This window comes from Mustela nivalis, assembly GCF_964662115.1.
Source record: "Mustela nivalis genome assembly, chromosome: 9".
In the NCBI taxonomy this organism is placed as follows: domain Eukaryota; kingdom Metazoa; phylum Chordata; class Mammalia; order Carnivora; family Mustelidae; genus Mustela; species Mustela nivalis.
In genome coordinates this window covers 80,251,928-80,267,431 of record NC_139028.1, presented here as the reverse complement: position 1 = coordinate 80,267,431, position 15,504 = coordinate 80,251,928, and the positions used below count along the sequence as shown (strand labels likewise).

General features: G+C 48.5%; 1 protein-coding gene across 13 annotated transcripts in view; it reads right to left on the bottom strand.

Annotated features, from left to right (window-relative positions):
* Nucleotides 1-15,504, bottom strand: part of NAV2 (neuron navigator 2) — a 712,574-nt gene that overhangs the window by 145,764 nt on the left and 551,306 nt on the right. For all 13 annotated transcript variants that reach the window (XM_082747350.1, XM_082747353.1, XM_082747358.1 and 10 more), the window contains 2 exons: nucleotides 10,751-10,859; nucleotides 8,461-8,850 (listed from right to left, as the gene is read on the bottom strand). In XM_082747350.1, the coding sequence (XP_082603476.1) occupies nucleotides 8,461-8,850; nucleotides 10,751-10,859 (499 nt within the window). The remainder of the gene's footprint in view (nucleotides 1-8,460; nucleotides 8,851-10,750; nucleotides 10,860-15,504) is intronic.

Here is a 15,504-nt window from a genome sequence, read left to right as displayed (position 1 = left end):
GACCAACAGGGGACTCTCCCCTACTAGGCCCTGAGCTATTTCAGGGCAAGGACTGGAAGGCTTTGGGGCTGGCATTTTCCTAGAGCCCCTAGAGGTCCATTCTGTAGGCTACCACATACTCTGCTTAAACACTCAGCCAGGCCTGCTTTGGAGCTGGTTTGGAGGCTGACACCTTGTGAGGGCCCTGGGTGGATGCCCACACGTGAGGGGGAAATCTGGGATGGAGGGTGTTGAAGTCAAACATCAACTCTTTCCCAGCCACTTCCGGCATGGGGGCAAACATGGAAGTTGTCCTGGTGCCTCCATGGCAGGCTGAGTTCAACGGGAAGTCTCTCTGACCCTTGTGCATGTCTGTTCCCCCAGCCTTGGCCTCACCCAGAACCCCTCACTTGTATATTTAGGTACGTGTGGACTCTCGCAGCTTCTGACTGGAGCACCCCCCACCCCCGCCTTCCATCTCCAACCCATCATAAAAACATACCCACGCCCATATGTCGTCATGCCCTTGCTCTTGACCTTGGTCTGGCTGCTTGTTTATCCTTCAAGGCCCAGCTCACATGTCGTGAAGGTGCTGTAGCTGGCGGACACTGTGGTTGTGGACAACCTCTGGGTGCTCTGCCGGTGCCCCATCTCAGGGAAGCCAAACGACAGCGCTGGGGTAGGGGCCTGGGGAACCCAACTAGCCGCTCACAGACACACATCGAAGCATGGTGAAGCCAGCCTCGTTCTCCAGGCGGGACTCCAAAGCCCACACTCTGCCCGCTGCCCCTACCTCATGGGCCACTCAGCATTCTCCATGAGTGGTCCCCACAGAACCCCCTGCTTCCCCCTTCCCCACCGCTCTCCAGGGCTCTCCACTGAACAGCCTCTGCCCTGCCCTGTGCCAGGAGCTCCCCTCCCTCATGGGAGGGTCTAGGGGACAGGGGCTTGTTCATTTCTCTTGACCTCCGTGCCTTTAGCATAGTCTCTAATACAGAACAAATTTAATAAACACATTCACATGGAATTTCGCTGCCTTTTACCCAGCACCTCCGTAGAAGGCAGGCCAGCGGGGGGCTTTCCAGTTTCTAGTTCCCCAAGAGCCCATGCTTTGGGAAACTCTGGGGCCCGTGCTGGTACGCGTGGGAGAGCAGGTGGTCAGAGCCCCTCCAAGGACCCTTCCAGGAGGCCTGAGGTATAGCTTTCTTCTCCCATAGCACCCATTTTGTTCCCTTTTCCCTCTCCTTCCCTGGAGGATGCTGGAGGGAAGGGGGTGAGGGGGGGCGTAGGAAGGGATTTAAATCCCAAAGCAAGCTAGGAAAGTCTCAAGAAGTCAGGGCCTGGTTTCCTGAGAAGACAAGACACCCCCTTTCCCCTCTCTTCCCCATCAATTCCCAGGTCAACATTGGCTATTAGTTATGAGTGGTGGTCTAGGCTGCCGGTGCTGCAGCTGGACCACATGTCCTTGCATGGAGCTGTCCCCAGTAAATCTTTCTTTAATCCTGGCCTCTGCCTGCTCCCTCTTTCGTCACCCACAGTGGCTGGAGTAGGCTCGGGAATGCTGGGGAATTTCTCCACTTCCAGCCTGTTGTCAGCTCCACGGTCCTCTCTTTGATAAAACTGCCTACCAGCTGCTGATAAGGGCTGACGGATTTCCCACACTCAGTAAATCAAGGGGGTCGATGGCGCACGGAAGGGCACGGAGGATGGCTCCCCGGCCATCAGGGACAGCTGACATGGGTAGCCAGAGCCATCAATCCGTCAAACAGCCCCCGTCAGGTGACCTCACAACCACCCGGGGAAAGCTGTCACTGGTTGGGTAACACTTGGGGAAATTAATCCTGCACGCACCCCAGCCCCCCACCACACTCTGTGCTCGCTTACTCGAAAGCTTCTTAGGAAAACAGGGGTCACTAGACTTGCCTGGGATATTTAACACCAGGGAAAGTATCAGACAGGGAAAAGTATTACGGTTTCTGTGAATTCGTATACCATTAAGACCTGTCAGTGAGGAAGTGCTGAGGGAAGCAGAGAGGAATGGAAAAATCCTACACTGGGACCTGGCCCAGCTCCGTCAACAGCCCACTGGGCTCCTCTGGGCTTGTGGCTTCATGCTGGAGCTCCACTGAAGGTTTAAGTGTGTGTGTGTGTGTGTGTGTGTGTGTGTGTGTGTATGTGTGTGTGCGTGCACGCGTGTGTATGCACACGTGGGGGTGCGTGCACAGTAACTGGTCAGCAGTGCACTGGGAACAAGTGACTTGCCCAGGGCCTTAAAGATTGGTCTGCCTACAGAGCTGAGTCTTCACATTTCCAAGGCAGTGTGACCCTTCTGACATCAGCAGGACCTGCCCAGTGGCCGACCTGCAACCTGGTCTTCCCAAGCCTTTTAAGAGCCCTCTGAAGCAAGATCCTAGCAGAGGAAACAACCCGGAGAAACACGAGCCCATCCTTTTCACATCCCAGAGGTGCTTGCCATGCCTGGCCATGACCCAGGGCCTCTGAGGACAGCGTCACCTAAAATTGTTTATCTTGGCCCCAGGACGCATTTTGGCTATAAGGAGTATTTTGGCTTCCTCTCCTACCAGTTGGCCAGGAACAACAGCCCAGCAAGGTCACTTCAGGTCTGGCCTGGGAAGACCATGAGAAACATTTACCAGATAAGAAAGAGCCTTTCATGCTATTGGTGCTGCTTTTTTGGCCCATGGTGCTGTCTGCTGTGATCGACACTGACCTGGTGAGAAACAACCTACACATCTGTCTGTGATGGTCCATGAGGGAGGAAGAGAAGAACAGGGTGCCTCCATCTCCACGGCCCCCCTGGCCCATGGCCCTCATGTTTGGGTGGCCTCCCTTTTCCTGTACTATCACTGCCCAGTTCACTATTGTGGGTAAGTCAAGTTCTGAGGAAAGAATCACCATCTCTGCTTGGATGGAATCACAGAAAACTTCGAGGAGGTGATCTGGGAGCAACGATGGAGAAAGCCATCTAAGCACAGGTGTTGCACATACAAATGAATCACCCGTTACAGCTAAAATGCTTGTCTCCCTAACACCACTCACCCCCCACCCCCCGCCAATTCATATGTTTGTATGTGGTTTACATGTTGAATGACCTCTGGGAGACAAGTGGGTTTAATGAGGTCATGAAAGGTTGGGGTCCCCATGATGGGACTAGTGTCCTCAGAAGAAGAGGGAGACACACCCAAGTCTCTTCTGTCTGCCATGTGAGGACACAGCAAGCCAGGAAGAGGGCGCTCACCAGAACCCAACCAGGCTGGACTTTCAGCCACCCGAACAGTGAGAAATAAATGTCTGGTGTATAAGTCCCCCTGTCTATGGTAATTTGCTAGAGCAGCCTGAGCTAAGACACGCTCTAATGGATTTATGGAGCTACAAGTAATTCGGCAGGGGTGGGTTCCTCTGATTCTGAAGAACCGAGTCCCCCAGCAGGCACCAGGCACCTTATATTATCCGTTGATGGAGAAATCCCTGACACCTAATGGGGAAGACCACAGCCATTGCGAGGCCAGCTCTGAAGACCATCTAACTCACAACCCTGCTTTCTCTCCCCCACCACACCATTGGTCAAGCCACATTTGAAAGACAAGCCAACTGCTCATTTGCCCCTTCCTCTGCCCTGAGTCCTACACCAATAGAAGACAGAATTGAAAGCAATCAAAACCACAACGTCACAGCCTACATTGGCCACTAGATGGAGCTATGCATCGCACCAAAAAGACACCAGAGGTGAAGCTGATTTTCTCCCAAGCTCTGTAGATAGAATCCTTGAGATTCACAGCTGGAGACAGCAAGTTATATAAGTCCAAGGTCCTGAGAGGGTGGGCATGGAGAACAGACCATGCACAAATAGTCATTCAATACCTACTTGTAGTCTCTGAGTTTAGAAAAATAATGGGCACGGTCTGCCTACTGGGAACCCCACCTTTGATGGGAGACCGAGAGACAGACAGGCACACAAACACAGAGTACGTGATGGTTCTTGAGCATCCTGGTCTCTGCCAAGCACTTTTCAAGTTCTATCGCTAGGTCCCAAAGGTTAACGACTAATCTCAGTTCATTTGGCAGAGCCAGGATTCACTCTCAACTCCATCTACCTTTTAAGACTGTTTGCTCTCCTCGACACCAGCCAGCCCCTCTCAAACACTTCCCGCACAAAGTGAGAAGTTCACGTAAGGCTGGGTGAGAACCAAGGCTACCAGAAACACACGTATAGAGGTAACTCAGGCCGGGGACTTCATGACAGCACCACAGAGGAAGACTTCTTTAATTACTATTATTTTTTTTTTTAGGAGGTGTCTATTTTTTAGGATAAGTCAGATGGGTTTGAGGCAAAAGGAATGCCATGGAGAAAGAGCCACATCCTGAAGCACCAAGCTTTACATATGTAGGACACAGCTTTGGGTACTGAATGTCAGGTAGCCCAGGGCAGTGGGAAGTGTGGGACATGTTGGGGGGATGTGGCCAGGGCTGAGTCAGGGAGGACAATGGATGAAAAGACCATAAAGAGCCTCCCACGTACAGTTGAGATCTGTTCCCACAAAACATGGGAAGCCATCAAAGGTTCTTGGAAAAATTTCTACTGTTACATTTAAATGATCTCCCCCCCCCCCCCGGAAGGGGTGTATACTTTGGAACATGATACAACTCAGTGCCTCCTCTGAAAAGAAAAAAAAAAAAATCATCTTTCCAAACATATGGATGTTAAGTCTGTCCCTTTAATTTTATTCTATACCATATGGCACTTTGAATTTTTAGAAGATCAGTAAGCAGATTGACTTCACAGATCAAAACTTAGCAGGAGACATCTTTGTCTGTTATTTTCATTTCTTTTCTATTAAGTACAGCCAAAGTCCAATTTATTGATCTAATAAAAGAAAGTGGCCAGGTCCAGCAACAACATGGAAAGGACTTAGACACGCCGAGTACATACTAAGAGCAATGGAAGAGTTTGATAAATACACACTTTGAAAGACAAGAGGCATTTGCTATTAGGTTCTTAGCAAAACTCAGTGGAAATAGAGTCATTTCAGCCACACCTTAGAGAGAACTGAGTGATGCACACAGGTGCCCGTGCACACGCAGCCAGTGGAGACAATGAACTAGAGACAGCAAAAAACAGCTGCTATATACCAAGCTGGGGTAGTGTGTCATTTAAAAAAACAAAACAAAACAAAACAAAACACAAGTTCATAGGTTTTCAGAAACCAGAAATTAATGTCAGGCATTCTAAATAAACTCACTGTAAACTTTCACAAAAAATTTCCTTAAAGAGTTCCCAAAGGGATTTATATGCTACTCATACATCAAGGCTGCTCCTACTAGCCAAATAAGCATCTGGATGAAAACTTTCATCATCTCACTGTTTCCAAGTGTCTGGATGTTTGAGGTTGATAAGACCTTGTCTGAAGCTCTGTGTCTTCATCAGATATTTGCCATTAATCAGATACGACTTCAAAGAGAAGTATCTAATTGTAGAAAGTTGAAGACCATTTTAAATGCAGCGCTGTGAGGCTTAGGGGAGGAAAGTGACCGACCTAATGTCACAGAGCTTGCAAGGGGTAGAGGAAGGCTCCAGCACAGACGGACATCTCTATCTTTTCTTTCCACCACATCAACCACTTCAGCGAAATGACTTCCTTAGCAGAGCATAAAGCCCAGAATAAGAGCCCAGACCTTCGATACCTACACGTTGTCATGTGTAGAAGAGCGGAGTACAAAGGACAGTAAAGCTGAACTCAGCATAGGAAGGTGCACTGGTAACAAGGTTTCAAAGCAGAAACTCACACACATTTCCATAAAGTGTTATCCTACTTAACTCGTGTTTCAGAGTGTTACAACTAAAAGGAGCATTTGATGCCATTTCAGCTCCCACCTCCACATTTGGAAGGTAAAGCTCTCCACTAAAGAAAAGCCAGACCAAAGTTCTCCAGTTTCAATCACTGGGTGGTTTGCTTACATTTCCGTGATTTTATCTACACTTGCTCTGAACGTATCTGACTTGCTCAAAGTCTAGGGTTTCCCGAAGCAGGAGCTGAAATGTAAACACTTCTGCTGTTTCACAGGGATAAAAGTTATGGCTGAAGAGCTAAAACAAAACAAAACAAAACAAAACAGGGAATGTCTCTCTGAGACATTACTAATGTCACTAATGGATCAGGGGACGGTGTTTTTCAATGTCTCCACCTTGTGGAAATGGTCAATACTGCATCACGATCAGACACTGACCAACTGTTGAGGATGAAGACTGACGCGACAGTAAAATTAACGATTATAGGATAGCAAAAACAAGAAGAAGGAGGAGGAGGAGGAAGGAAAATCTCAAAGTAACTAAAAAATATTTCAGTAGCATATTACAGTGGGAATTGATGGTGATCATCTTGAGGCATGTTGGATACCAAAAGTCTTATTAAATAATAATAAAAAGGTTAAAGTATATGCAGTTTAATCTTAGTAATAGGTGTGTCTATTTTTTGTGCCATGGAAAACCAGCAACACAAAATGATGCTCTTAGTTATCCAGATCATTTCCAATCCATTAGTGTTGTCAGCCATTCCAGAAAGCAGAAATTTGTTACAAAGGGTTGGATGGTTCTTATCTTCCAAGGTTTCACTCACCCAGACAGTTCTAAAAGTGACAGGCAGAAAGAAAGCCAAAGAACCTCTGTAGCAAAGATTTTCAATAGTAAAAGAACATGCCTACTCAGACAGATAAACTTAAGCAAAAGTAGTTTTGAAATAAACTCCAGCAGTTGCGCTATTTTAATGTAGCAATAAAATATTGGGCAATATGGTATACTAACAGTCTCTAGCTTTGAAGCCACAGACTCTGGGCTCTGCCTCCTAATCACTTTGGGACCTTGGGCAAGTTATTGAACCCTCCAGAGCCTCAGTTTACTCATCCATAGAATGGGAATTATGATATCGCCTGCTTGCTATGAGAACAGAACAAGATAATGTATGTAAAGCCCTGGCCCAGGGCTCGGCACACAGTGGGAGCATTAGCTATTATTAAGCTTATGAAAGTATGGACTCACCCTTGGGGGTCCTGATTACTCTGCTCATGGAAAGGAGCAGTATGATTCTTCTTCCTGATTTCTATTATCTGCAATTTTTTTGACTGCTAGAATGGGAGAGGAGGAAAAGACGGTGGAGAACTTCTGTACAAGTGAGGCTAACACATGGAGAAATCCCAGGCAAGTGAAATAAACAGAGGCACCTTCTATTTACACAGCAGTCTGGAAGTGGAGCTAATGTCAGGCGTCCACACCTCGTGCCACCCTTGGCCATGATGCGGCTCAGACACCAACCCACCACTCCCCCGAACTTCACGTGTGAGCAGATGGATCACAGGGAGGCTGGGTTTGCTTCTTCATCTATCGAAACACATGTTCATTCATTCAGCACAATTTCTAAGCCCCTGCATGTACAGGGCACTGGGCATAAGGTGGCCAATGAGCCAGCCGATGCCCCGGCTTTGTGGTGCTTACTGTGTGGTAAGCACGAGGAGCCGAAAGACAATAAAACATAAACACATCAACAGGATAACTTCAAATAGTGATAAGCTTTCAAAGGAGCATAAGATGATGATGGAGAGGACGAGGGCAAGGGGTAGGTCATGTAACTCCTTCAAGGTGAATGGTCAAGCACGGCACCCCCAAAGAGAGGCCAGCGGGGCAAGGAGGAAGAACCAGACTTGCCGAGACCAAAGATAGGGGTGCGGAAGTGAGGCCGACAGCGCACAGTCCGGGAGGCAGTGGCGAGCTTAATGAGACCGGAGAGAAGGGGCAGGCACAGCAGAGGAAGCAAGGCAGGTGGAGAGTGGGGAGCTCTGAGGGGAAGGTGAGGGCCACATCCCATAGGGCCAGGGAGGCCAGGCTCAAGAGTCTGGTTTCCATCTTAACTACAAGGCGTGGTTTCAAGGATCAATACAGTAGGTTTGGGGTTTTTCTGTTTTTTCATTTTAAGATTTTATTTATTTATTTGACGGAGAGAGCGAGAGAGCACCAGCAGGGGGAGCGGCCGAGGGAGAGGGAGAAGCCAGGAACCTGGCGCGGGGTTACTCACATCAGCTCGAGGGGGGATTCCCACTGAGCAGGGAACCCAATGTGGGCCTTGATCCCAGGACTCTGGGAACATGACCTGAGCCGAAGGCAGACGCTTAACCATCGGAGCCACCCAGGCGCCCCAGCACAATAGGTTTGTTACCGACCATCGCTCTGGTTACTGCTGGAGCCTTGCTAGACCCCCCAGCAAGTTACTGGCGAAGCCTGGACAGCAGCCCACATCTGGTGACTCTCAGCCCAGGAGGTTCCCCTCCAACCATACAGCCTTTGACGGAGCAGAAAGCAAAGTAGACAGTTTGATCTCCTTCAGAGAACTTAAACAAAGCCCAGCAAAAGAGAAACAGGCTGTCAAGCCACCTCCCGCTCTGGGAAAAGAGAGAGAAGCCCAAGGTACTCACCCGCTCGTGATGTCATCCGTTCGGATGTTCTTGCTCAGAACATCGCCGTCACTCATGTAGCCGGGGGCGTCCATGCTGATGCCTTCCAGGTCCATCTCGTCTCCTGCCTTGTCTGAGACGTCCACGTGGCACACGCTGCTTCCCCTGGAGGCCAGCTGCCTCCTCAGGGGGGCAGAGTACACGTAGCGGCCCGACTCGGTGTTGATGAAGCGGCTGGCATTGGCTCGAGGTGGGTACCCGTTGCCCATAGAGGGGGCGTCTCCTGCTTGGAGCCGAGGGCTGGCCTGGCCAAGTCTCCAGGACAGGGGAGTGGGTCTGCTGGTCAAGCTGAGGATACTGCGCCCGCTTATCTCTGTGGTGACGTTGGTGTCAAATGTGGTCTCCAATGTGCTGAAAACATCAAACCAGCCTTGGCTTAGACAGACCCTCATGTGCTTAGTATCCTTTTGCAGTTTATATGTTCTTTACATTTTTTTGAGAACTGTGAAATATTTCCTATATACCAAATAAGATCAAATAACAGCCACAGATATACCGCGCAGCGTGTTTCCTTTGTGAGAAATGAAAAGACGGAGCTGTACATCTGTAGGACACTCTGAAAAGCCCAGCAGAGACCTTCCCCCTAAACCATGGTCTAAGATAACCACTACCAACTCCTTTCGTTAAATGATCTGAACTATTGGAATCTCCCTTCCAACCCGAGAGAGTAAAGAGAAAATGCCGAAACAGTAACGAGGGGTTGTAACATACCCATGGGCCCACCCCTTCTTGCAGACTGTGTCACAGCTCCCCTTTCGACCCTTTCCACTCTGGAGTTCCCAATGTCACCCGTCACACGCTCAGCTCCCATGGACCAAGCAGGTGGGGAGAGCCCTGATTTTCTAGCTCTAAGCTCCCTTTCCCCAACACTTTTGCTTCTCCCACATTTTCTCCAAAAGGACAACTAAACTTTGGAAGGAAAAGGCTGGAAGAGTAGGATACACCCAGGCTTGAGGTCCATAATAAATTAAGTCACAAGGACCTGACTTTGTCAGGAGACTGGGCTCATCCCTGGCCATTGATAAGTCTCCTGTGTCCACACTTGTAGCCCCGTAGCTCTTGTGGTCCAAGCAAGCTGGTCAGTGTACCTCTGTGGAGGACCCTGGGGTCTTCTGCCTGAGCAGAGAGTGTCTTTCCTGCAGAAAAGCCATCAAAGGTCTCCCTGCTGTCATCATGACCATCCTAGGTCACGCCAAGAAAGCCATCCAACAGTCACCTCCTCCCCCCCACCCAGCAAGTCAGTTTTGGTGATCAGGGTGGAAAGAGGATCTTTCATTCTTGATTACAAAGTCTCAGGGCCTACCGGTTGGCTCCACACCATCACGTAGCTGAAGGTTTGGTGGGGGGCACCTCACCATCACCCCCTAAGCTGACTGTCCTCTGGAAGAACCAGTTTGGTGCCTCAGCTGTTTTACTGTTTCCCTCTGATTCGAGAAACACCCTTACTATCTTCACACTGGGGTAAGGTTCAGGCCCCTGTCTTATTTAAGAGAGAACTCCCAGTGTTTCACCTCTGGGGAAGCCAAGCTGTCTCCTTGCTCTATCCATTGATCAAAGAGACCGAAACTGGAGAGCAGGAGACTCCTCGGGAGTCCACGGGGGTAAGCAAGACTTTGCCTTCATTATCAAAGCCCAGCACAAACCGTAAAACTTGATTCTGCCAAAATCCACCAAGGGGTGTCTGAGGGCTGCATCCTCTTCAACTTCTTCCTCAACACTGAAAACAACCTGATGAGTGTTTCCAATGGAATCCTAGATTTCATCCAACTAAATCATAGTTTAAACGTGATCCCAAGTTTTTATAAATATTTCCTTACGTGTCTCCTATGCGGGCATGACTAACAACATTACAGAGCGTTGTGTATCAGAAGACTGGGTAGGAATTCAAGCTATTCACTTTATCACACAGGTCAAATATAGTTCACCTGCTCCTTTTCATAGCACAGTACAGGCTTGGAAAAGGCAAGGAAAGTGAAACCTAATGGAACTGGTCCACCGTGCTCTCTGTCGCATAGATCTAGCACCATCTGCTTGGGGGAGCGACCAGCCTGCCCTCATTTTCACTCCTTCCAGTTCTCTTCTGCACATTGCCTGGCACTCCCTGTGAGTTCTAGCACATTGGGGGATCAAAGTTATTTATTCCATTACTAGCTAAGGCGCTTTGCCAATGGCACGAACACACAGAGGAGAAGCTGCGTGGAAATCAAGCTGCCTGCAAGTCTGTGAAGGAATCCACGGGGCAGACGCCTACCTGTGTGTGACCTGAGTCCCCCGTAAACTAGACATGGTCTCCTCCAAATTCTGCCGCAGGTCGGCGATGTTCTTCACAGTCCGCAGTCGCCGGGCCTCGGGGTCTTCCCCTGGAACGATGGTGGTTAAGACGTTTAGTTCTCTGCTCAATCGTGAGCGCCACGAAACACGCCACGTTCCACGCTCACCGGGGGACGCTTAAGGATCTGAGAACACGTGGATGGATGGATGCCCAAAGGAAAGTGTTAAAATCCAAGGAGAGAAGTCTTTCTTTCCCCTCCAGGTCCCTCCTGAGAAAGGTGAAGTCTAGCTTATAGGAGAAGCGAGGCACCCAGTCTGAGGGGTAAATACGTTTTCAAATGGTCTCTAATAAAGACACACACAAATTAGGTCTGAGCACCCCCCACGATGCATCTTCTGCCCACACCAAAGCGGGTGAGGCATTTTATCTTCTTACCCACTGGTGATAACGTGCTGCTCTCTACCAGCCCCTACTTTGTCAATGGAACTGGCACAGTGGCTAAAAGATCTTCACTTATTAATCACAAATACTCCTACAGAGAGAGGTCTGCCTCTTTCTGTGAGATTTACTATGTCTCAAATTCTGGTTCCTCTAACTCATTGGCTGTGGGACTCGGGGGAAGGTGCTGACCCTCTCCAGCTTTCCGATTCCAGAGGATTGCAATGAGGATGGTAACAGCCATGACCTCGTAGGACAGCGGTAGGGAATTAAACGGGCTGGGGTCTGGAGATCCCTGAGCGTAGAGCCCAACTCAAGCACTGACCCATGCCTGCTGGTGCTGCAGAGTGGGAAGCCATCAAGAGGACCGAGGGCTTCTCTTCGGGTCACAAGAGACTTCCATTCTCGGGGCAAGAATTTCTGGAGGACACCTGGCCAGGTAGAGGTCAAGCTGGGTCAAATGTACCAGGAGACAAAGGCCATACAGAAGCTGGAAAACCACCACGAGCCCTCAAGAGTAGCCTTGCTCTGGGTTCTCTGGCTATTCTGCTTTGTTTGGGCGGAGAGGGTGCAGAGGAGACGGGAATCACCCCAAGAATGATGAAAAGGAACAAGCGTCCTTTCCTCAGAGTAATTCCAGGGAGGGCTGAGAAGACCACAGAACCACCATCGAGACTCTTGAAAAACCTGTGACTCTCTCAGTCAAAAGGGTTGAGCAACCTTATTAAAGAAATCTCTGCACAGAACACAGGGCACACGGGCAGCAGTGAGGAGGGTTTACACGAGACGCCGAGGAGAACTCCCAGAGGTCGCCATTAATAAGGCAACAGGCCGCTAAGAAATGGTACAGCATCGACTCTCTTTCTGAGACAAAACAGCCTCCATAGGTCGTTCTTGACCCGGTGATGCCTGGAGGTTGGCAGATGGACCGAATGATAGATGTGTGATTTTATGGGGGAAACTGGCTCTAGCCAACTCTCTTGTCCTTGAAAATGCCAAGTGTTTTCAATTTTCTCCCCCTTTTGAACCAAGAGAAAGTTGGAAGGCATTTTTCTCTTATCTGAAAAGTGGTCGAGCTTGCATCTCCCACCCAATTCTTTCAAAATACATCTATGGATGTGTTTTGAAAGGAAAGCAGTGATGAATGTTTGCTTACCTCCCCTGAGAGGTGCTGGAAGACAGTAACTGCATCTTTCTCCTGGGGCCATCAGGTAAATATCTTTAGTTTGGCCACATTCTATCTATGTGAGAAGGCCAAAAAGGTACTGACCCTTTGGACAGGTCTAGGCCCTGCAGTACACATTTATCAAAGCTAAGTCTAGGCACACATCTTCAAATTAATTAATTAATCACATATCAAATTATAATAATTATACTTATTTCTCCAAGTCTCTCCTAATTGACATGTTTGTCTGGTAACTCTCCTTTAGAAATTCAAAGATCTTTGACGTGGGAAGGTAACTCACCCCTTACTCTTAGTGACCGTCACACAAATCTATGGATGCCTGAGACCTATTTATTGTCCAGAAATGCTTGGTCAGTGTAGGGTTGAAGAAGAAGTGCAGACTATCTGCACTTTGGCAGATAAAGACTTGAATCTTGTCAGTGCTGCACTTGACTTCGAGTAAGTCACTGATTTTTCCGAATGCCATCTGTAAAATGGGGATGAAAACCTTCCCTGAAAGGGTCAGTCTGAGGATTAAATGAAGATGCATATGATATGCCTGGCCCAAGAGAAGGACATGTTGGATTTGGGCTTCATTCTTTTCCCTGGGTGGGGTGTGTGTGTGTGTGTGTGGGGGGGTCTTCTGGAAAATGTCTGCTCCCCTCAGAGCTCTACACATACCAGATTCCAAGAGCAATGCAGAAAGGCAAGCCAGGAACCCACCTGCCTTGATTTTAGGTGATCACACTCTAAATTGCCAATTCTGCCCAACGGATGATGTAAGAATCCCCTACCAACTCACTGCCTGAACAAAATAAGAACCCAACCATGCTCCCATGGGAAGAGAGGCTCCTTCTACTCATACACAGAAATGTTAAGCTATTCCACGCTCCTTGCAGCTCTGCTGAATTTGCAAGGTCAGCCTTCCTTAGGCCACTGGTTGTGATGGAGAGAACATCACATTCTGATCACATAGAGCCAAGTTGGGGGGATGTCAGGGTGCTACAAGAGGAACATGGAAGGGATTCAGGAATTTTACTTGGAGGAAGGAGCCTTAAGGAAGAACCTGTTGTATGACAGAGAATGAAAATTATCTGTGGGCTACAGGAGATGGATTATATCCAGTGATCAGAAACGAAAGAATAAAGAATTCTGTTATTAGTTAGAGTCAACAAAAATGGAAGGGCTGCCTTATGAAGGAATAACTTCCTGTCCCAAATACCCAAGCAGAGACGGAAAGACATTTCATCAGTGATGGGCAGAAGGGATTCATGGATCAGATAATAAACAGGTGTGCGTGTTCCCTTCTAACCTTACCACCCAAGATGCAGGTCTCAGATGTAATTTTTTGAAAATATATTTAAATTTTTTTTTAAGATTTTATTTATTCATTTGACAGAGAGAGGGGGATCACAAGTAAGCAGAACAGCAGGCAGAGAGAGAGGGGGAAGCAGGCTCTCCGCTGAGCAGAGAGCCCGATGCAGGTCTCGATCCCAGGCCCCTGAGATCATGACCTGAGCCAAAGGCAGAGGCTTAACCCACTGAGCCACCCAGGAGCCCCCTCAGGTGTAATGTTATGCAAATGACAAAGCACCATGGGAAAATCCACCTGATCCCCCTTCCCTGCCAAAGGAGGGCAAGAACAAACCAATTGGTCAAATCGTCTCCTAAATGTCCCTTTCTTTTTCTTTTTCTTTTTTCTTTTTCTTCTTATTTTTTTGAAAGAGTGAGTGAGCGTGGAGCCCAATGCAGAACTTGATCGATCTCATGACCCTGAGATCATAACATGAGCCCAAATCAAGAGTCAGGCACTCAAGTGAGAGAGCCACCCAGGTTCCCCCTAAAAATGTATTTCTTTTCTTTTCTTTTTAAAGATTTTTATTTATTTATTTGAGAGAGAGATAGTGAGAGAGAGCATAAGCGAGGAAAAGGTCAGAGGGAGAAGCAGACTTTCCATGGAGCTGGGAGCCCGATGTGGGACTCGATCCCGGGACTCTGGGATCATGACCTGATACGAAGGCAGTCGTCCAACCAACTGAGCCACCCAGGCATCCCTAAAAATGTATTTCTAAATACATCTACCATTCACTGTCATTTCAAGGGATCGGCTGTGAATAAGTTCATTTAACCTTGTACTACCATTTGCTGTCTCTATAAAATAATCCACAGTACAGTCCCACATTTGATTTCTACTCCTTGAATGTAAAGACAAACCACTCTGATTAAGAAATTCCCATCCGCAAAAGGAAGAAAAAGGAAGGAAAGAAGGAAGGAAGGAAGGGCAGGCAAAATTCCCATCAGCGATACATGCCGTCAGACTTCACAAAAACCAGTGCGTGATCAGACAAGCCTGGCTGCACAGATCTGTCCCCCACACCAACTATAACGTCTCAGGTTCCCTGAGCGCTCCCTTGGCTATGCAGGCCCAACGCAGAGGAGACACATGGAGAAAGGGAAGAACCGGTGAAAGATCACAGGCTGGAATCCGTCACTCTGAAATTCAAGTGTGATGTGGAATGTTCTCTGGCTGCTGCTTTTGCTTTTCAAATGTGAATTCTGCCAGCCTGTGTCTGACACGAATCCACGTTACTCCACGGGACACACGTCTGATACACTCCGGGCTCTCGGAGCGCTGGCCCGGCTCCTTTGATGTGTGCACAAAAGAACACGGGCTGGAATGCGTGTGGAGACCTGAGCCATCACCGAATGCCACGCCCTTCTCGTGACGGCCCCTTCGGCTGGCCTCTCTGTGTCCTCATCTGCAAGGGGGCTACGGAGCTTGGTGAGAAGGAAGCACAAAATCAATCCCAAATGTGGGGCCCTGAGCCGCTGCCCGACAGATCACTTATAAATGGCCTCAAAACTCTGCCCCAGCACCGCACCCGGCCAGCAGAACCAGAAGGAAATAGTTAAATCGCTGAGAGCCTCTGAAATTAATACTCTGGGTTAATGGTGAGACGGGTATGATTCCATCACGTGGGCTGCAGACCGATTCCACAGCCGTAATGTGGCTATTAAAATGGTGTGGTCATGGATATTTAGTCTAATAAATGGATTTTAAACATGGATTCAGTTTTTAACCCAACTCTGGAAGTGGTAAGATATGTGAAGACTAACACAACCACGGCTA